This window comes from Cyrtonyx montezumae, unplaced genomic scaffold (genome assembly GCF_038088225.1).
Source record: "Cyrtonyx montezumae isolate F1298 unplaced genomic scaffold, pur_monq_1.0 scaffold_3, whole genome shotgun sequence".
Taxonomy (NCBI): domain Eukaryota; kingdom Metazoa; phylum Chordata; class Aves; order Galliformes; family Odontophoridae; genus Cyrtonyx; species Cyrtonyx montezumae.
Window position 1 is genome coordinate 83,276,236 of NW_027072034.1, and position 20,446 is coordinate 83,296,681.

General features: G+C 47.6%; 1 protein-coding gene across 1 annotated transcript; it reads left to right on the top strand.

Annotated features, from left to right (window-relative positions):
• The first annotated feature begins 1,384 nt into the window (after positions 1-1,384).
• Positions 1,385-19,444, top strand: TMEM39A (transmembrane protein 39A). Its single transcript, XM_065742096.1, has 9 exons — positions 1,385-1,639; positions 11,601-11,791; positions 13,185-13,407; positions 14,752-14,835; positions 16,205-16,347; positions 16,763-17,111; positions 17,930-18,117; positions 18,442-18,562; positions 19,089-19,444. Exons 2-9 carry the CDS (start codon positions 11,679-11,681, stop codon positions 19,320-19,322), a joined length of 1,455 nt encoding a protein of 484 aa, XP_065598168.1. The 5' UTR covers positions 1,385-1,639; positions 11,601-11,678; the 3' UTR covers positions 19,323-19,444.
• The last annotated feature ends 1,002 nt before the right edge of the window (positions 19,445-20,446 follow it).

Sequence of the window (20,446 nt, forward strand, 5' to 3'; positions counted from 1 at the left end):
AAATAATGGCTGTATCCTGTGACAAATTTAGATGATTGTTCAGGGTCACATCCAGTTACATCCCACAGATTGTGAGGGAGTAGAGCTGGACTAAAAAGGGAAGGGGTTGCATTGTAAAATGAAAAAAGGAGGAGTTAAATCAGTGAAAATGGAAAGGGATTTGAAACAGGAGAGTGACTGATTGACAAGTGGCTTCTGTCTTTTAAGAGTCAGTAGAAAACAGCCATAAAGCATGGCAGAGGTGAAAAAGAGAGAAAAGGACCCAAATGTTGACAGTTCTCTGTGACGTGTTCGGCCATGGAATGGCTGCAAAGATCTTGGCAAAAAAGAGAAAGGGATTTCTGAAATACAGTTACCAACGCTTGAGGGGAATAAATCATTATTCTATGGTTGTTCTGGGCTCATACTGTTTTCATGTGACACAAGGAAAGAGAAAGCTCTAGCGTTTCCACGCTACTTCACTGAATTCTGTTTTTATATGTATCCATAAGCATTAATAAGTAGTATGCTAGGAACGGGGAAAAAGGTATGAAAAGGCCACAAAGACAACAAGGGGTGTGGAGCATCTTCCAGGAAAGGAAAGGCTGAGAGACGTGGGACTCTTCAGGTTGGAGAAGGCTGAGAGGGGATCTTACCACTGCTTATAAGTATCTAAAATGTGAATCAAAGGGATGGGGCCAGGCTCTTTTCAGTGGTGCCCAGCAGCAGAGCAAGGATGTGTACCTGCACAACCTACTGTAGGCAACCTGCTATAGCAGGGGGTTGGACTTGGTGATCCCGAGGTCCCTTCCAACCCCTATGATTCTGATTTCTCTAGCCAGGTGCAGCATCACAGGCAGCAGGGCTTCTCAGCTGATGGTGTTCAGCCATAGGAGAAATAGATTTTGCTGTAATGAAGCAGTGAGTTATCATGGTTTCTTTTTGGCATCTCGTGATGCTAAACATTAAGCTCACTGGATTTGTGATCACTTGGGATCCTATAACAACAAAAAATGCGCTCGGTGTGGCAAAAAGCAGAGAGAACGTCTCCCCTTTCCGGAGCCTGAGTGAAGATGATGTGTGGATTTAAGAAAAAACAGGAATAAGGGTAAAGTGGCAGCGAGTGACGCGGTTCACTCTTTGTATTCCACGCAAGGGATGCGTCTTGGTGTGCACAGCGGTGACGGGCTGATAGTCGGCCTGGATGATCTCAGTCTAAGTTTACTTCAGCTCCTCCCGCCCCGACCCGCCACCACCAAGATGGCGGCGAGGCGCTGCCGCCCCGCCCCGTGGGCGCCGCCCTCCCTGGGCCGGCCGCTCCCCGGCCGCCGCGGTGGCTGCTGCCGCCGCCGCCTGTCGCCCTGTGATGAGAGCATCAGCCTCACTGCCACGTCTCCCGGTCAGCTGCGCAGGGCCGCGCCGGGGTGCCGAGACCGCGCCGTTCGCTTCCCCCTTCCTCCCGCTCCCGGGGGGCTGCGGCCGCCCGCCCGTCCCCGCGGGGCTCCGGGCAGCGGCGGCCGCCAGGTGGGTCCGCCCGGCGGCAGGAGGTGCGATCCGCGGGAAGCCCGCTCCGCCGCCCCGTCCCACCCGGCGGCCCGGGGCAGCGCTGCCCTCGGGAGGGAGCCCGCAGCCGGCCGATGTCCGAGCGGCGTGTGGATGTGTGAGTACCGCCCCGCGCCGCGCGGTCCCGTCGAGGCGCCCGGCTCCGTCGGCGGGGGCTCCGGGCGGTTGGCGTCCCGTTTTCCGCGGTTTTGACGCGGCTTCGTGCCTGATCCGTGCGATCGGGCTCAGGCAACGTGTCTGGGCGTGTTGGGAGAGCCGGGCGCTTCGCGGCCGACGGACGGGGGAACCAACGCGTGGAAACGTGCGTGGGGCCGCGGGCAGGGGTGGGGGAGGGTCTGCTCCGGGGCTTTCAGCGCTGGGCAGAAAGAACGGGCCCTGCGACGGTGTGACAGCCGGGACGGCCTCGCGGGGCCCTGGCTCCCGGGGCTGGCTCTGCACAGCGCGGCAGCCTCCATGATGCAGCACGGGGTTAGGCCTCGCTGCAGGGGCGGCTCTCTGCGTGTGCTGGGGTCTCTTTGCTGTGTGAATGCTGGCTGGCACACAGGCAGCTTTGTTTGCAGAGTCTGCTCACTCTTGTGCGTGCTTTTCATTGGGAATAACAGGTCTTCGGTGTCTGTAATGGCTGTAAGGGAAGGAATAAGATGTCCATAGTTAGAGCGGTGAGTTGTACAGCGTATAGAGGTGAGGCATGCACCCTGTAACCAGCTCATGTCTGCTAACTGCCTGCAGTCAGAAAAGATTACCTGGGGGACCAGCTGTGGTCCAGAACGGGAGCAAAAAGGCTCGGCTGTTTCACAGGGTGTTGAGAGCAGAGCGGGATGTTGGCCCTCTGTTTAACACACCCTGCACCTTTACTTGTCTTCTGACACTGCTGGTGCTGCCCTATTTTGTTTCTGACACTTACTTCTCCTCCCAGGAGTGCAGGCTCATCCAGGTGGATGCTTGGCTTCCTCAGGTGTGCTCTCCTGGTAGCACCCAGTTCTGCTAATGCCAGAGTAGTGTCCATGCAGCTCCAACCCCTTTGGGAACTGCACTGAAGCCTCCCCATGCCTCTTCTCAGACCGGAACTTCTTCAGGCGTGGACGCAGTCACTCTTTGTTTCTGTCCTCAGCTGTCTGGCTGTTGTTTCACAGCGCAAACCAGCACGTAGCGTGGGAATGCCATCTGGATCTGATTTATTTGGAGGGATTGTGTGATATCTTGGCCAGTTAGCTGTTACCCTGTGGTGCACTCCTAATTTTAAGGCCACGGTGCGGTGCCTGCGTACCTCCCCCTGTCTGTGGGCTCGCTTCTGGCTTTCTCTTGGCAGACCTGCCAACCTGCAGGGACTCACGCCCTGGTTATCAGAAGGTCTGGGTATCCACGCTCCTATTAAGAAAAGCCCTCATGCTGTTGCAGCCTGAGCCTTCCAAATCATTGGTAATGCTAAAAAGGCAAGCATTTTCTGTTTTTTTCCTTACATTTTGTATTTTACACGTCAGTCTTTCTGATTGTACGATGGATAGTTCAGCTTCCTTCTTTTGTAGGGAATGTTTCTGTTCTGCTTGTAAGAAAACATAATTTTCAGAACTTGTTGAGAAGTACGGATTAGCACATTTCTGAATTATTCTTTTTACAGGGGCAGTAATGGCATCCTGTGATAGCCAAGGAAATGAAGCCATTTTCATTGTGGTGACTTGTCTTCATTAGCAATATCGTGCGTCACTAATACGGTTATACTCGTATGTCTTATTCAGTACCAGACAGGCCTCACTACTTGCTTCAGCCCCTGTACAGAGGTGGGATTAAATTATATACGTAGTATTTGAGAGGAAGAAAAATATTCAGCTGCTTTTGGTATCAGGCAGTACTGAATGCAAGTCTTTCTTTGAAAATGTCTGCATTGCAAATTTTGGATGTTGTAGAAGTAACGTTTTTCTTCCACAGGCATCAAACCTGGATGTTGAAAAGTACAGCAAGAGCGTATGTGCTAGAAATGGGGTTATGGTGGCTTCCAGTTTCTGTGAGTATTCAGTTGAGAAGTCAGTCAGGGAGTCCATACAGCTGTTCCTAAAGGTGGATGTGTAGGGCGGAGCAGCAGGACAGTGCTGATTCCGAGACCATACAGCTCCTCAGTCTCAGAGCTTTTTCTGCCCCACGGTGTAATGAAGTCATAGAGAAAGGTTTACGGGTTTTTTTTTGTTTGTTCATTTTTTGTTTTGTTAATTTGCTCATTTGTTGTTGTTTTTTTTTCCTCATCCTGGTGCTTACACGACAAGTATTGTAGATCAGTTGTTTTCTTAATTTATGAACTTAAAAATTGGAGCTTTCATACTCTGGAACTAAATAGGAGGTATTTTGTCAGTGCAAAAAGGCACTTGTCCATCTCTGTTTAGAAAGTTAGTTGAATTTGTTTACTAACAGAACATCTAGGTTTAGAAGTACTGCTGATTTTCAACCATTCTTCTGTTTGTTCATTATGAAATTGTAGGTCCTGACATGTCAGTGGACTGAGAAATACAGAGGAGGGTAGAGTTTGGTTTGCAGAACCTACTGTAATGCTTGGGGTCTTTGTCTTGGTCTGTTGTACTTTGTGGTATGGCCTTGTGCTACTTAACACGTTTCCCTTTTGGAAATAATTCTTGTGTCCAACTGAATGCCAATGCAAGAAGAACCTGATTTAGCATCAATGCTGCTCTGCTAGCTTATGCACTAGAAACCGTAAGTAAGATATGATGTTAGAGCAGTCAGCCTTCCTCTTCTTGCAGGGATCTCTCTTTGCTGCCACCATGCTCCGCTCTCTGGCTGCAGAGTTCAGCCTATCACAATGTGGGGTGGTGTCACAAAGTTAGCTCTCTCTTCTTTGTACACCTAACCACAGCAGGTCTCTTGTGGTGATGGAAACTTCATTTCTTTTTATCCGTACCACAGTTAGATAAGAGGCAGAGCTTTGAGCAGGTGATGGTTTTAAAATTGGAGGTAGACCTCTGTGTGACTCAGCTGAATCATTTGTGAGCCGTCACATACTCTCCAAAAGGTTTCCTGCCATTCTTCGTGAGGTGTATTCATTTGAGAGTCATTTCCAACCTTTTTTTTTGGCTTGGACAGAACATGCTGCAAGCGGAAAACAAGGCTTCTGGTGGGAAGTGAGCATTGTGCAACCGGGTCAGAAAAGCTGGGCTGGCAACCACGGTGCAGCAGCATCCACGAGTGCTGATGGTGTGAGGTGCTTAGTTCAAAGCAAGCACTGTTCAGTGGAGGAATTGCAAGGCCAGACCAGGTGAAATGGATCAAATGTTACCTCTGCCTGTTATTCAAGGTGCAAATAGAGGGTAGTAGATGTATTCTCACGCATTTGATGTTTTAATTCAGCTTTAGGATGTATGCAAATTACAGCTTATTTCGAATTTTACTTTTCCACAGCATCAGGGATGTGAAAGTCGTCATTGCACTGATACTTTCCCATTGGAATTCCAGTCCAAGGGCTTGAAGAAATTCTCAAGAGATGCAAGGAGAAGCCAGGCCCAATGCAGGATCTGCTGGATACGGTTTGATCGGGTGTGGGGATGCTGCACCTACGTGTACCTAGTAGCAGTGAGTTATCTTCAGTGCTGTTAGGACAAACGTGTGGAACTGCTTTGCAAAGCACTACTTCTTCGGGTTCTACGCCACCTCTTCAAACTCGCTGCTGCAGATAGCAGAAGCCTGCCTTATTTTTAGCTGTGTGAGGACAAAATAGAAAAATCCTGGTGACTCCCCATGGTTTGTCATCACGGCTGGTCTCCATTAAATTAAACATAGAGGTTGGCAGAGAAGCAAAACCAGCAGGAAAGCTGCTTCTGTTTGTTTTTTAAAAAAGCTCGTCTAAAGCACTAGAATAATACTATAAAAATATTCACTACTACATACAGAGACCCCCCAGGAAGAGAAATACTTTGCCCAACTGTTTAGCCCTTTCGAGATAAGGAAGTTGAGGCCTGAGTCAGTAAAACAACTTCCCTGCATGTCAGTGGAAGAGGAGAGACTAAAAAGCAAAGGCTTTGCTGTTTTGCAGTCAGGTATTCGTGCCATTAGTCCACGTGTATGTGTTGAAGAAGAGAAAGTGCATACTTCTTGGTGACTTGTTTGGCTGAGAATTAAAAGGTAAGTTCTTAAGGCAGAAAGGGTTAATTGTCTTTGTGTTAGCCAGTCTCAGAGCTGCTATATGTTAACCTAGCTCCACATCAGTGATGCTCTAGAAGTGCATAGGTACCTGATGAGTCTTCTGACCTCCTGGCAGTCACTCGATCTGATGGAGAAAAGAGAAATTATTTCTAAAGAGAACTTTTGTTTCTATCTGCAATAGCCATGTGGGATTGGAGCTTAAAACTGGCAGAGTTGCATATCTGAAGCCTATTTTGGATCCGAAGCTCAAGCTCTCTGAGGCTTTCAGATGACAGTGCAAGTTGTCTTTAAGAACTGTATGTCTAACTTAGTAAATCCTGCCAGCTCTTCAGTGTGAATCTCTTGCACTAGGCAAGATGGGAGTTCCTCTCCTTTTTCCCATATGATTTAGAAGCATGGGAGCTGTAGGACCAAAATAACCATGATCCAGCTAGTGTTTCCTGCTGGTGCTGGAAAATATCAACTTTACCGTTCTGTCCTGTTTTCATACAAGAAAAGTCAAATGCTTTCTTTATTCCAAAATCCAGTATTTGGCAGCGATTGTTGCTGTATACAACAGAGGAGGCCAAAGAAAATGTTAACATCTTGTGAACTGTGTGATACTGTTATCTTGCTGAGAAGTGTATTATTGGCCCCTTGAAGCAAATCAGCCCTTGAGGACCATATGTTGGTGGGTTGGTTCTCTTTTTATTTCTTTGGTGTTGTTTGTTTAGAACATTATTTCACTTGTCTTCATTCATAAGATCGTTACAGTTCTTCATTAAAGTCTTACTAAGCTGTTTGCTGTGACGTCCTGCAGCACCTAATTGCACAGTGTAATTACATGGTTATGAGGTATTATTTTATTACTCCATGAATGGCAGCTTTGTTCTTGTGTTCCTATAGCCAGTGCTTAGCGTCTGCATCTTCTTGTGTCCGAATCACAAGGAATTGAGTTCATCTGTGCAGTGTAGAGGACTCTGTCTCCTGTAGTAAGCCCTGAAGTTAGGAATTTGAGAATTTCTAAGGAACGTAGGGTTTGGGTTGAAAATCCCTCTCCATTTTAAAAAATTGCTTTTTCACCCTCTGATAGTTTTCTTTTATCTATTTCCAATCCTCGAGGAACACATCTGCAAAAGGTAGAACTAAACGTTGCTTACTGCACCCACTCCAACCTGGATAAGCTTTTCCCAGAGAACGTTTTGTTCCTGCTCCCGTTCTTGTCAGTGGGTGTGTGAAGAACTGTGACAGCTACAAGTGGCGAGTGCTGCCTTCACCTTGTCTTTCTGTCAGCCTCGCTGTAGCCTGCCTCAGTGAGGATGCCTGGAATCAGTCCTATGGTATGAATGCAGTTTGCAGAGTCTTGCTTTTTTTATTGTTATTTTTTGCTGCTTTTACTGATCATTTTTGACAGGAGTATAGAGGACTGAGTGATGGATCTCTTCATCCTCTTCAGCTGAAGCTGTGCAGTATCAGAAAAGCCCATGGTAACTTGCTCATGCTGGTTGGTTCTGTTGCAAAGTTGTTTTCTGGTTCTTAGTCACCAAGCAGAAATGAGCCTGGCACTGCTTCACCCGACAGCACGGATTCACAGCCTGCTCTGAGCCAGCTTGCTGCATCCAGAGCCCGTCCCTTGCTTCCACTCTAGGGGGCTTTCTGCTCACATCCGCACTGAGCCTTCTCTTCATCCCGCTTCTCTGCAGAGTGAGGCTGTGGAAAATGTGCTGACTTGGGAGACCTTGCCCCTAACCGGTTTGGCCTCTCTGCTCAGGGCCAGCTGGCAGGTGTGTGCCTTCCCGACCAGCCCCAGTTGAAAGGTTCTGTTTGCTTAGCGCTTGGGGACCTCTGCGTGAGCCAAATATTTGGCTTTCCACCTGATAACCTATCGGTTATTTCCTCCTGAAAACGTCGCAGCAACCAAATGCTCTTTCATGCCTGAACCTGGTTGGTGCTTCTGCAGAAGTTTCGTAGCATCCTGGCTTTCAGTGTGGCAGATGTGATGCTGCCAACGAGGTGGCCTCGTGATCGAGGTGCAGGTGTCACCGTTCCTAGGCTCTGTTCGTGATAGATGTGTGTATTATTTGCATTGTGCTGGGAGAATCGGTTGCCAGCTTTGTGCCTGTAAGTTTTTCCATCTGTAAAAATGTTTTTATTAAAAACAACAACAAAAAAGTAAAATTCTCACATTGAAAGGAAGTAAAAACGAGCCACAGTCACTAGGACTCATGGCAGTTCCAAAGAAAACTTAAATATAATGTGAATTTGCCACTAACTTGCAAAGATATTAGGGTTGCTGGACAAATGTAGGTTTGGGGTTAGGTTGACCGGATGGTGTGACTTGAAGCAAGGATCTCCGTAATACAGGAGTCCTTTTTCATGTGAGTTGTTTCTCTTTTGGAGACTGGCTGGAGAGAGGGGGAAATAAGTAGAAAGAGCTATTTGTCTTCTAGCTGAAAGTCAGGATTGTTACAGTACGTATTCAGTCCCAACAGTTAGAGGTTCCTGTCCTATTTTCCTCTTCCTATCCTGTCAGAAATGCTTTCACCACAGGCTAGCAGCTGTCTTTGCAGCCTTGTGAACAAGCTTTTATAAATAAGCCACTGTCTGGGACACAAGGAGTTGTTGTCACCTGTGGGCACCAGCCACTGCTATCCTCCAAATTTATAGGTCTTTCACTCAGGCTGGGCTGAGCCAGCAATGTCTTACATGGCCCTTTGGCTCTGTGGCCTGGAAGCTGGTGCCTCGCAGCTCATTCAAGCTGTCTTTTGGATTCATTCCCAGAATAGGTGCCCCTGAAGAAATGCAAGTGAGAAGCTGGCACGCTGCAGGGCAGGGAGCAGTTACCCAGACACCTGGATGCAGGAGCTGGAGATGTGCTGCACCATCTGCCATGGCGAGGGAGCTGCATCAGGGATGCTGAATGAGATCCTCACTGATGGTGATGTGTTGCTTCACCTCAAGGTGTCACGTGCTTATTTGGCAGGAAGGAGCCACTCTGATCAAGGTGGAGAGCTGCAATGAGAGACCTGCATGAGGGTGGCCGTGTTTCTCTGCTGTCTGCTCTTGAGAGCATCTGCCTGTAGGACTTGTGGAGCCTCTTGAGTGTTCTCAGAGCTCTGACAGTTCTCAGGCCTTGGTGCAGCAAGCTTCCAAAGGGGATTGGAAGCTGGGCATTTTCTCCAATTAAAAGGCATTAATGATATCAAAATAACTGGCTACGCATTGTAATATTACCAGCAAAGAGATGGGGAGCCAGGCAGATTTTTCATTCTGATGAGTCACTAACTCTTCTGAGCTGTCCCCTGTAAGTGCTGTTTAGACAGCTGCTGATGCAGGAGTTCTCAGGGATGGCCCCTGGGGAGCAGGAGGAGTGTGGGCTCGCTCACCTCCCCGATGGTGGGCAGTTGAGCTCTTTGTCCCTCAGATCTTGCTTGTGGCAGTGGTTCCTGCCCATCTCAATCCTGCCTTACTGAGATAGGTGGTGGTTGATGGAGAAAAGTGAAATGTGCAAGTGCTTTCTGTAATCTTAAAAGCACAAATCAGAATCCGGAGGGGCTGGTGCCTTATGTTCCTGGCTCTTCTGTTAACCGTGTCACAGCTGAAGGTTGCAACTCTGTCCCGAAGAGAGCAGTCACAACTCTCCATAGCCATTTTTAGGACTGCTGCTCTGTAGCTGATCCCCCAGATCTGTGTGCATTTTTGGAATGCCCATATCTGCCTTGGAGGGCAGGGGTTCTCGGGAGCAGGGCAGTTTCTATTCTGGGAATGATGAGGGTAGAGGCACTACAAAGGTGTGATGTTGTTTGAAGGGAAATCACGGGTCAACTGGGAAGAACAGTGTTAGTGTCAAACTAATGGACTGAAAAGTCCTGTCAGGAAAAGCTTTTATCTACCATTATTCTCTTTCTGCCTGAGAATGTATGAAATGATTGCTGATGGGTAACTACATGGAGTGGGGGCTCTGCAAACAGAAAAGGAGCCTGGAAGGACTGCTAGCTTGCTGCATGGGCTCTTTATGAAAACTCTTAGGACTTGGGTGCATAAAATACCCTCCACTAACTCTGAACAACTCCAATTAGAACATCAACTTCTGGGCATTGCATCCGTTGCCATAAATAGCGTGCAGGTTGGGTTTGATAGGTTGTTACAGCTTCCACAGTTCCTATGATAGTTTAATTTGGCTTAAATTTGGTTTTGAAAGTTACTCCTTTTAGGATTGTGGAGTTTAGGGGTTTTTTGTCTTGTTTTAACGCCTGAAATGCAGATATTGTCAGACAGAACTCTAGAACATCCTAGAGAAAGTTGTCTGTGAGCTTTCAAGTATTGTCAAGAAAGGGAAAGAACTATGTTCTCTGTTGTAGCATCATGGGAATTAGAATAAGAGTGCTGAAGTCTGTAAAAATGCATTATTTTCTTCCAGACCTAAAGTGTCTGATGCTTACTCTCTCCTTTCGTGCAATTTCACATCATCATAATTCTTCCTCCACAATCTGTTTTTTTTTTTTTTAAGCGACCTTCACGTGCAAAATCTTCATCTTTAAAAACCCCTCATTTTTGTTGATACTTTGAGAGTTGTCCGTTAGTAGAGAAGTTTGAGAAACTTCAAAACCAAAGGGGAAAAATATAACAAACAAACAAAAAAAAGAAACAAAACCAAAACCCATCTCCCTCAAATGTGTTTTTATTCCTTTTTGGAATCATTCTGTGCTCACGGTGACAGTGATGTGACTCATTCAGCAAACGTTCAGCATTTCTGCCAGCGATGATTTCTCAAGATTTTGAAGGAGATAAGTGAATTAGACACGGATAATGGGTTCCACCCATAAATCTAAGGGCTAGGTTGAGAGCTCCCCAGAAAGTGGGGGTGTTTTGTTTGGATTCCGGCTTGGTTCTGGCTATGATGTTCTGCCAGTAGGGCACCCAAGCAGGCTCCAGAAGAGGCACTTCTGTAAGATGGGTGCTCGGTGTCACGATTCTGTGTGCAGCAGCATGTTAGGGATGGCTCCTGGGATTTGCACTCTGGTTTAACCTATCAGTTTGACAGCCACCAGAAACTTCTCTGACTGCTGAAATCCTTGTAGTCTTGGGTAAGGTCAATGAAATGAAGGCAGGATGATGTGGGAAGTGATAAAGCGTTTGCCAGAGAATCCATTTTCATTACTGATACAGAGTTCCTAGTCCTCTCATGCTAGTTCATTTTGAGGAACTGATTCACTTAAATGTCATTTGAAATAAATATTTATAAACTTAAGTTTTAATGTATTATTTTGTAGGCCTGGGCTGTGCAATTGCCTGTTAGTGCACTTGAAGTGCACCCATACATATGCATTTTGCTGCGCTATTCTGTTAGCTGGAACCCTTTTTAAATGGGCCTCCTACTATCATGTCAGTCAGGCTTTCTCAGCACAAAAGGGAACTGAACCATGCAATTAACTGCTTTGCTAAACCTTCGTGGACACCAATTAAAGCTGTCTGTTTTGAGATCTAGCAGAGGGGGTCCAGATTGCTCACCAGCACCAGACCCTATCAAGTGATGTGCTGGTGTTTAAAAAGACCTGCAAAGCTCCAAGAGCTCCTCACACCAGAACAGAAGGAGGGTTCTTTCCGTATTTTCTTTTGAAATACAGCATGCGGTTGTGTCGTCTCCAGCACTAGAGGTGCTCACTGGAACTTCCCAGCCAAGAGGAACCGTTGCAAGTCATTGGTGGATAACATTAGCTGGCCATTTTTAAAGACACAGCATCGATGGATTCTGTTTTTGTATGAAGGCAGATGCTGACCTGGTACCGTTGAAGTCACACAATCTTTTAGGGTGGTGATGGATGTCCCAGCTTTACCTCTCTGCGTGAGAGTGGCTTCCTTTTTCCTTTTATTTGGGGTGTGAAGCGCTTCAGCTGTAGTTCGTTGCTCAAGTGACTTTTCTGCCTCCTTTGCAGACCTGGGAAGGCTTCAGGATCGTCTGGGTCTCTGGGCACAGCCTGCTGGAGGCACTGGAAGTGGACTGGTTCCTGGTCATGCCCGGTGGAAGGAGGGGACCCAGCCGGCAGCAGCTAAGCCGTTCAGCTTTGCCTTCTCTCCAGACTCTGGTTGGTGGGAGCTGTGGAAACGGTACTGGTTTGAGAAACAGGTGAGGACAAAGGTAAGATTGTTGAGATATCTGTGGCTAGGATAACATTAAAAGCTCAAACTCCTGTCTGCTCTGAACTCTGCTCAGTGGTTCAGACGAGGAAGCGGGAGATGGAGTCCACTGTGTGGCATTAGGTGAGAATGGTCCCTGCAGTGCCCACCTGAGAAGAAATATACCCAGCGTTAGAAGCCTCCTCCAGTTTCTCTTCCCAGCTCTTCTGTGGCACATGTTCCCCTCTGCAGTACTTCTCTCTGCACACTAAAATCTGCCCCATGGGGAGGCCCGTAGAAGTGGGGTTGCAATCACACTGTATTCATTTTGTCTTTCCCTGCAGCGCTTTGCAGAGGAGTGAATCCCAGCAGGTTATGAATCCTTGTCTCTATTACTAGGCTGGCAGCAGTGCCGTGGGAAATAACTGTGACACGTCAGAGTACAGCTGGGAGCCCTGCTCCTACCTGACAGAAAGAAAGGGCAGGAGGATGTCTATTGTTTCAGCATTGCTAGATCCACACGAAACCAATTCTCACAGTTTGCAAAGCTCATCTCCATTTACTAGGGAAGCTGGAGGTGGAAAAAAGAACTCACAATGATATTTGGGGCTCTGCATGTAGCATAACAACTAAGTGGGCCCGTGCTGAAGTCAGTAGACTAGAAAAGCTGTTTGCTGCTTGTTCAGGCCTTGATCTATGTGGTGTAGGTTCATCCTTGCAGAGTGAAGAGATCCAAAACATTTAGCTGTGGCTTTAAAAGTTTTCTGGCTTTGATAGGTGGGTGGGTGGCTCAGTCTTAGATTTTGGAGGAACAAGTGATTGTAGAGACCTTGGTGCCAGCATCTCAGGGCCCTGAGGGAGTGTTGCTTATCTTGGTTTCAGTTAGATACAGCATAACCTGCATCTGAACATTTCTCTGCTGTTTTTGTGTACAAGAGTTGTAGCCTCATCCAAAAGACAGGAAAGAAGGAAGTGTGAACACATTTGAGAGGTCATCCTGAAGGAAGTGGCTTCATTCCATTTTTAGTTGCCTTCCTTTTAAGAGAGGAGCTGTGGGCAGAAAGGCAGTGGGCACTTTGCAGTACTGGGAAGGAGGCTGCGTGCTTCTGTCCTGAGCTGAACTGGGTGCTAGTGTAAGAATGCCTTACTGGTGAGTGGAAGGAGCTCAGTGCGGCACCGAGTTCTTTGTGACTTTTGCTTGAGGTTTCTTAACACTTGTCCGTGTTAAGGGGAAGATGAAGCTCACCACCACTCTTGTGCCAGTAATATGAACGTAAGACTGATGCCATCTCTACTCGAGCAGTGCCCGATCCCAAGTTCACAACCCTAAGCATTTCCTGTCCTAGGAAACTGCAGAGATAGTGTATAATGTTTACCAAGCGAGCGGTATCTTTCTGCTCCAGGAATGGTAGTGCCATCAGCCTCACTGCGCCTCCCATCACAGCGCTGATTACTCCAGAGCCTGTACGTCACTGCCGGATCCCTGATCTGCCGTTAGATGGGAGCCTTCTCTTTGAATTCCTCTTCTTCATCTACCTGCTAGTAGCCCTCTTCATTCAGTACATCAACATCTACAAGACTGTCTGGTGGTACCCGTACAATCACCCTGCTTCCTGTACCTCACTGGTGAGTACCCCAGCAAGTACCATCGCTTGTGCTTTGGCATTACACAGCTTCTTGTCATGCTTCTGTTCAGGATTCACCAAGCCTTTGACATAAGGGGCTGAAGGGGACTTTGGTTACACCCCCATCAACCAGACACATGGCATCCCTCGTTTTACGGGGGGGGATGGGGGGTACGTGAAAGGTGAGAGAGAGAGGTTGAGTGAAGCAGGGTTTGTGCTCTGGAAGTTTCTGCAGGCACTTGTTTGGCCTCGGTAGCCACTGTGTTTTGAAACTGAGCTGAATCTCCAGGAGCCTTCTGCCTCCTGCTGTGGGTGCCTCTTCCCAATGGGAACAGCAGAGCCTGAGTGGCGGAACGATGGAGGTTTTTGTTAGTATCTCACAACAGATTGGCAGCAGGGTAGTTGGGGAGGGAGTCAGATCCTCAGCTCACATAAGCCTTCCAGTCTCCTTAGTTTCATTTTTGTTTTTTTCCTGTCTGGATGACTTACAGCTGAGTCAGCAAACCATGATTGCATAAATCGAACTTCTGAAACGATCCTTAATTCATATGGTCTTCTCGCATTGAAACACGAGGCGGTTCCTTAGTTAGCTATGCAAGACAGGCAGTGCTGGTGTTCCAGTTCTGATTCACCTATCTGATGTTGGACACAGCTTTCATTGAAGAAAAAGCATTCCATTTTAATTTTCCTACCTGAAAACGTTTTATTGACTTGCCTCTATTCCCAGAAGTTGAGCATTCTCACGCATCCAAAATTTCCTTCCCAGGCAGCACTGTTCAGTGTCAGCTAACTGTTCTAGCCAGAACACATTTGATGACTTCACTGAAAAATTGTAAGGGTTCCAAGAGCTGTAGCTAACTCGATGCAGCCAGAATCAATATTAATACATATCTGTGTCCTACGCAGATGGCATTTTTTACATCACCTTGATTATCAGAGAGCACTGGTGGTCACTGCAGCCTATTTCTGAGATGAAGGGCTGAAGTGAGCTGGTGTGCAGGACTCTGGGCTTGGCTGCCCTTGCTGTGGTTGGTTTGTGGCTTCTCCCAGGAGAATTTGTAGGCTGTTCTCCACAGTAGCATCCTGGTCCTAAAGCTCTCTTTGACCCTCAAAATACATGCCTTCAGGTGGTGTTTTTTTTTCCTCATGTGGGGAAGGTCTTACCTCTGGAGATGTTCCTGTGTTACTTGTTTTTCTTCCTTCTCCCATGTCTCTAATAGGGAGATTTGGGGCATGCCCGTCCAAGGTACTAATGGTTTCAGCAGCCAGCTTTCCAGTCCCACCCCAGCTGGGTGGTTTCAGAGTCCCTTCCCCTGGTGAAGTCCTTTTCTCTTTCCTTCTTCAGAATTTCCACCTTATTGACTACCACCTGGCGGCGTTCATCACAGTGATGCTGGCGCGGAGGCTGGTGTGGGCCCTCATCTCTGAGGTAATGTTCCCACTGTTCCCTCTCCTGCCTGTAGTACTGATCGCAGAGCAGAGCAGCCTTAGAAAGTTCAGAGAGCATTTCTTCCTCCAGAAGCCTGACTGTGAAAGTCTTAAGATTCTGGGGATGCCCCACTGTCACAGAACTTTCATCCTTGAGACCACTCGTGTCCTGCACTATTGGATAGCCTTGTTACTCCGCAGCTAAAAGGAGATGAAATGATCCCACTGGCTTCTGTATCCCTGCAGGCACAGTACTGTTGCTTACTATCTCGTGCCAGAGAAGCAGCTGAGAGAATTGCAAGTCAGGTAGCAGAATGGCAGATAGGTTAGCTAAGACTAGAAGGGTGGACAGGAGATCAAAACATCAGGAGGAGGATACCTGAGTACACTGAAGTGAATGAAATAGGAATAGCTGGCAGAACGGCTCTTCCTCTCCTGGTCACTCAGTAACTCTGAAGTCATGTGAGCTTAGATTTTGAGACCCTCTCTGTGCTTGTGAGAGCAGAATCTGGCCAACTTCATGTTTGATAAAGGTTGTTTTGAGGAAAATGGCAGCTTCTCCACTGAAACAGTTAATACAACTCCAGACTAAGCAACTAGTTTTAAAAACAAACTCCCAATGGCTAAGTGCTGTTGAATGGGTGAATAGAGAAGGTGGGATCTCAGAACTTCTTTCACCTCTGATTTGCTCCATTGTCTTTTATGTTTCCATCCTCCATAAAGCTTCCCAGAGACTGAAATTTCTGCTTTGGGACCTTCCATGCAAGTTCTTGCACATCCCATCTATTGTCTGTAATCTGTAAGAATCTTTCCATAGCTCAGTTTGCCATCTGTTTGAAGACTGGAACAAGCTCTTTTGCTGCCCTTCTGAAGATGGTTCCTCCTCTTCAGACTGAAGTCTGGTATACCCAGTAGAGATGAATGGTGGAAATCCTCTTGGATTGCATATATGCACCATCTTCCCTCAACAGAGAGCAATGGTATCTGGTTCTTTAGGAAAACGAATGCTGAAATGTGATCTTTGCAAAAGAAACAGCAAGAGGAAATGCTTCCCAGGCTGTGTTGGAATATCATCAGAGCATTAAAGGACTTAAAAAAAAATTATCAGAGCTGCTTAGTAAAAAATATTTTTGCTTGAGGGCCCTATTTTAGTCATGCCTTAGAACTTGTGCTTATTCATGAATTTTTGGATTCTCCCAAACGTGGCCTCAAGGAGTTTCCCCTTTGATTCTGGAAGGAAGAGGACAGCCATTCCTCTTTCAGTGTACTTCCAGGCACTCTCTCACTGCTCTTCCTCTATGGGCACCCCCTTGTGCTTGTGTTTGAGCACTAGTGCAATAGGGCTGCTAACAAATCTTCTCCATTTGCAGGCCTCTCAGGTGGGTGCAACATCAGTGATTCACTACATGGTGCGCCTGGTGCTACTCACCCTCTGTGGCTGGGTGCTCTGCTGGACTCTAGTCAACCTCTTCCGCAGCCATTCTGTTCTCAATCTTCTCTTCTTGGGCTACCCGTGAGTAATGATACCTTGTACTTTCAGGGCAGGGGGAGCACAGCTGCCTAGGGCTGAGCCACTGTGGGAACTGGAGTTGTTGGCTGTAATCTGTCTCTAAAAAGCAGGGAGACAAAAATCTCCTTATCTTATGAATAAAGGGGAAGTAGGAGTAGCTAGAGGATGATGTGGGGACGGGCCCTGACCCTGTGAAGCAAATTGCCTGCAGCATGCTGTTTGCGTGACAGACCTTTGCTGCAGATGACAGCCAAGCTGCTGAGATGGCTTGTTCCACGAGTGGGATTTAAAGACACATCTCTGCACAGTTCTTTGAGTTGGGTGTTTGCTTCACGTGGCGTCCCTCTCGCAGGTGGCCCCTGCTTCGTTGTGGGACGTCTGTTATTTCAGCCGCTCTTTCTTCCTTCTTTCCCCACAGGTTTGGTGTTTATGTTCCTCTGTGCTGCTTCCACCAGGACAGCAGAGCACAGTCTTTGCCTGCGGACTGTGGTTACTTGGTACAGGATCAGATGGTGGATGATGGGGCTTCAGCTGTCAGCAGCCTGGTCAAACCCAAAGATTTCCTCTCACTCCTGTGGGAATCCTTGAGAGAACAGTTCAATAATCCTACATCTATCCCTACCCACAGCTGCCCCCTCTCCCCAGATCTCATCCGCAATGAGGTGGAGTGCCTAAAAGCAGACTTCAACCGCAGGATCAAGGAAGTTCTCTTCAACTCTCTCTTCAGTGCCTACTACGTGGCCTTCCTGCCACTGTGTTTTGTCAAGGTAGCTCTCGTTTGGTTCTCTCGTGCCCCTGTCTGCCGCCTCCTTCTGAATGTTGTGTGAATTGCTGCCGGGCCAGATTCTTGGTTAATTCCCCTTTTCTCTGTCTCCCCTTTGGCAGCCCGGATAGCGGAGCATGGCTGCATCCGGAGTGCACTAGTACTGCTCCTGGTTGGCGGATAGGTATTGCCATAAATGTGATGCACCTCTAGTCCCATCACCCCACTTACTAACTCCCCTTCTCCCACCCCCTGCCCTAGGCAGATGGATAGCAGTGTTCTTCATAGAAAAGGGCGCTTGTTGTTACCTGTCTCAGATCCAACGTGGTCCTGGGTTTTGAGAGCTTGGATCAGAGGCTTTGGTGTTCAGCCTGTTAGAAAACAAAGCCAACTAGAACGTTTGGGAGCCTAAATTCAAGAACCCCTTTTTAGTGTGGGTGTTGTATTTTTTTTGTCTTTCTCTAATTTGTACGAGCTCCAGTTGGTGTAATGAAATGGGCAGGGCTCCACGATCCACGTAGCAGTCCTGGTGCAACTGGTGCTCCTGGAGCAGTTCTGTGGCAAGCAGACCCTCCTGTCATCTGCTGCTGGAGGAGGAGATGCACCAGCTGCAGCACCGCACCCCTGCCCTTTCTCCTTCAGGTCAAGGAGAAGGGAGCCTTGAGTGTTTCCTAAGCTGTAACCCTCTGAAATCACTGGTCCAAAAGCGCATGCCTGTAACGTGTGGTGTGGGTCTGCTGGATGCACATGCAGTACGTCCCTTGTCATCCCCTCCTCTGCGCAGTGACAGTGGTGCCAAGCTCTTGTCTGGTCTCTTTGCAGAGCACGCAGTACTACGACATGCGCTGGTCTTGTGAGCACCTCATCATGGTGTGGATCAATGCCTTTGTCATGCTCACCACTCAGCTGCTGCCTCCCAAGTACTGTGACCTGCTCCACAGATCGGCTGCCCACCTTGGCAAGTGGCAGAAACTAGAACACGGCTCCTACAGCAATGCTCCGCAGCATATGTGAGTGTGGGGATGGGGAGGGCTTGGCCTGCCCACCAAGGGGCTGATGAGACATTCTGGTGGATGAGCACTGCTGATACTTATGTACTGAGGAAGCTTCTGTGTTCCACACAGTTGGCACAGGTGGTGGATGCAACTCTGATCGTTCTGATCCCAGGAAACAGAAGTTCCCCAAAAGCTTCTCCAGTCTAGTGCTGTTTTCTCCCCAGGAACACTCTTGGCCACGGGAGCAGGGGCGGCCCCTACGTTGTAGTGGGCAAGGTTCTTGCACGGGGAGCTATTTCTTCACATTCACGCTAACGCTCTGGCACTCTCTTCCCACAGCTGGTCAGAAAACACAATATGGCCGCAAGGAGTACTGGTGCGACGAAGCCGGTGCCTGTATAAAGCAGTTGGGCCTTACAACGTAGCAGTGCCTTCCGACGTGTCCCATGCTCGCTTTTATGTAAGTATCTCTTCTCTTGGTGTGTCGTAGCCGTGGAAGGGAGGAGAGGCTTAATCCTAGCTGCAGCAGAGCGGGTTGTGCAGAACAGTTTGATGCTGGGCAGCAGTCTGTCGGTGCTAAACAAAACGCCCGTTCTTGGCAGCAGGGTTTTCCCATCCCAGTATTACTCAGATGTCCGGTCAAGGTGGAAATAATGACTGCTTTGTCAGTGTGTGGTGATGCAGCTCTCTCCTCAGACATTCCTATGTTCTTAGGAGGACTGTAGCTATCAAAACATCTAGTAAAAATGGGAAGGAATGACAGCTGGCCCATAGGTTACTTTACCAGTCCTCCCCACCTCAAGGAAAATGACTCTTTTACACGCCTTCTTATGCTGCTCTCCCCAAGCAGCTGCTCGTGGTGGCTGGAATACAGGCCTGTCTTCTCCCCAGCTCAGTCTGTTGCCAGATAGAACTGCACACACACCTCTCCCCACTTCCAACGTGGCAAAGAATGATGAACCTGCTTTCTACCCGTTTCTCCACAGTTCCTTTTCCACCGCCCGTTACGGCTGCTCAACCTGCTGATTCTCATTGAAGGCAGCGTGGTCTGCTACCAGCTCTACTCACTGCTGCGTTCGGAGAAGTGGAACCATACCCTCTCCATGGCCCTCATCCTCTTCTGCAATTATTATGTCTTATTTAAGCTCCTCCGGGACCGGATAGTATTAGGCAGGGCATATTCCTATCCTCTTAACAACTATGGACTCAAGGCACACTAGGCCTGCCAAATGTGCACCCCTTCCCCTCCCCACGGGGCAGGGAGGGAACCTCAGAAAAAACTATTTTCGTACAGTTCTATTTTTTTTTTCTTGCGGCGTTTATAAATATTTAAAATATTTTATATTTTGTATACTGTTGTTTTTGTGGGGTGGGAAGGGAACCAGTGGCAATTAAATGTCGCTTTATAAACAAGGTGTTATTTTATATATATATATAAAAAAAACAGCTCGGTGTGTATATACCGTATATCTATACCCATACATATATCTATGTGAAGCAACAGGATTGTGTGTGTGGTCACTGTGTCTGCAATTGGCAAGCTGTGGGGATGGAACTGCTGTTATTTGGGAACTGGTCTCTGAAATGCAAGTGAGTGAAGAGCCAGGGGAAAACAGAACAGGGCTTTCACCAGTACAGGCAGTTCATCTGGAAACCTCCACACCAGGGAAGAAGACTCGCACTGGAAGCACACTGCTGCTGTACCAATTTAGGGAAGGGGAAGGAGCAGCGTGCTGAGAAGCTGAGTACGTTGCTGTTGATCAGCAAAAGCTTTCAGTTCCCTTTCCAGGGCTAGCAGCATGCAAGTACGTATTCTAAGTAAACCCATCTTTGCTTTACCTCCTATTCCTCTTCATAGCAACTTGCTCGCCAGCTCCACCCACAGAATGAACTACATCTCAGATTAACAATTTTAAGGTAGTGTATCACTTACAAAAAAGGGATTTGAAAACAGCCTAACCTAGCAGGATGGTATCCGTTTTATATTGCCATCTGTCCTCCCTTGAGCACTAAATTAGAGAGTATTCGTGCCTCTCCTTGTCCAAGCAGAGGTATTCCTGAAGAAATTTATTCCTGTCAGACTTACCAGCTCCCATGTGGCCATACAGTACATTTTGGCAGTGTTTCACACTCACCTATTTCAAGTATTTAAGAAATTACTAATAGAGGAAATATCGTCCTTTTAATAATCTGTTTTTCATGGAGTTGAAGCATGGTAGAATGTAATGAAGTAACATTTATGGCAGTATCACAAAGGACTTGAAGATGAAAGACAATCATCAACTGTCATTAATTAACTGTGGATGCTGCTAGAAGCTGATCTTGATGTTTTGACTCAATCTTG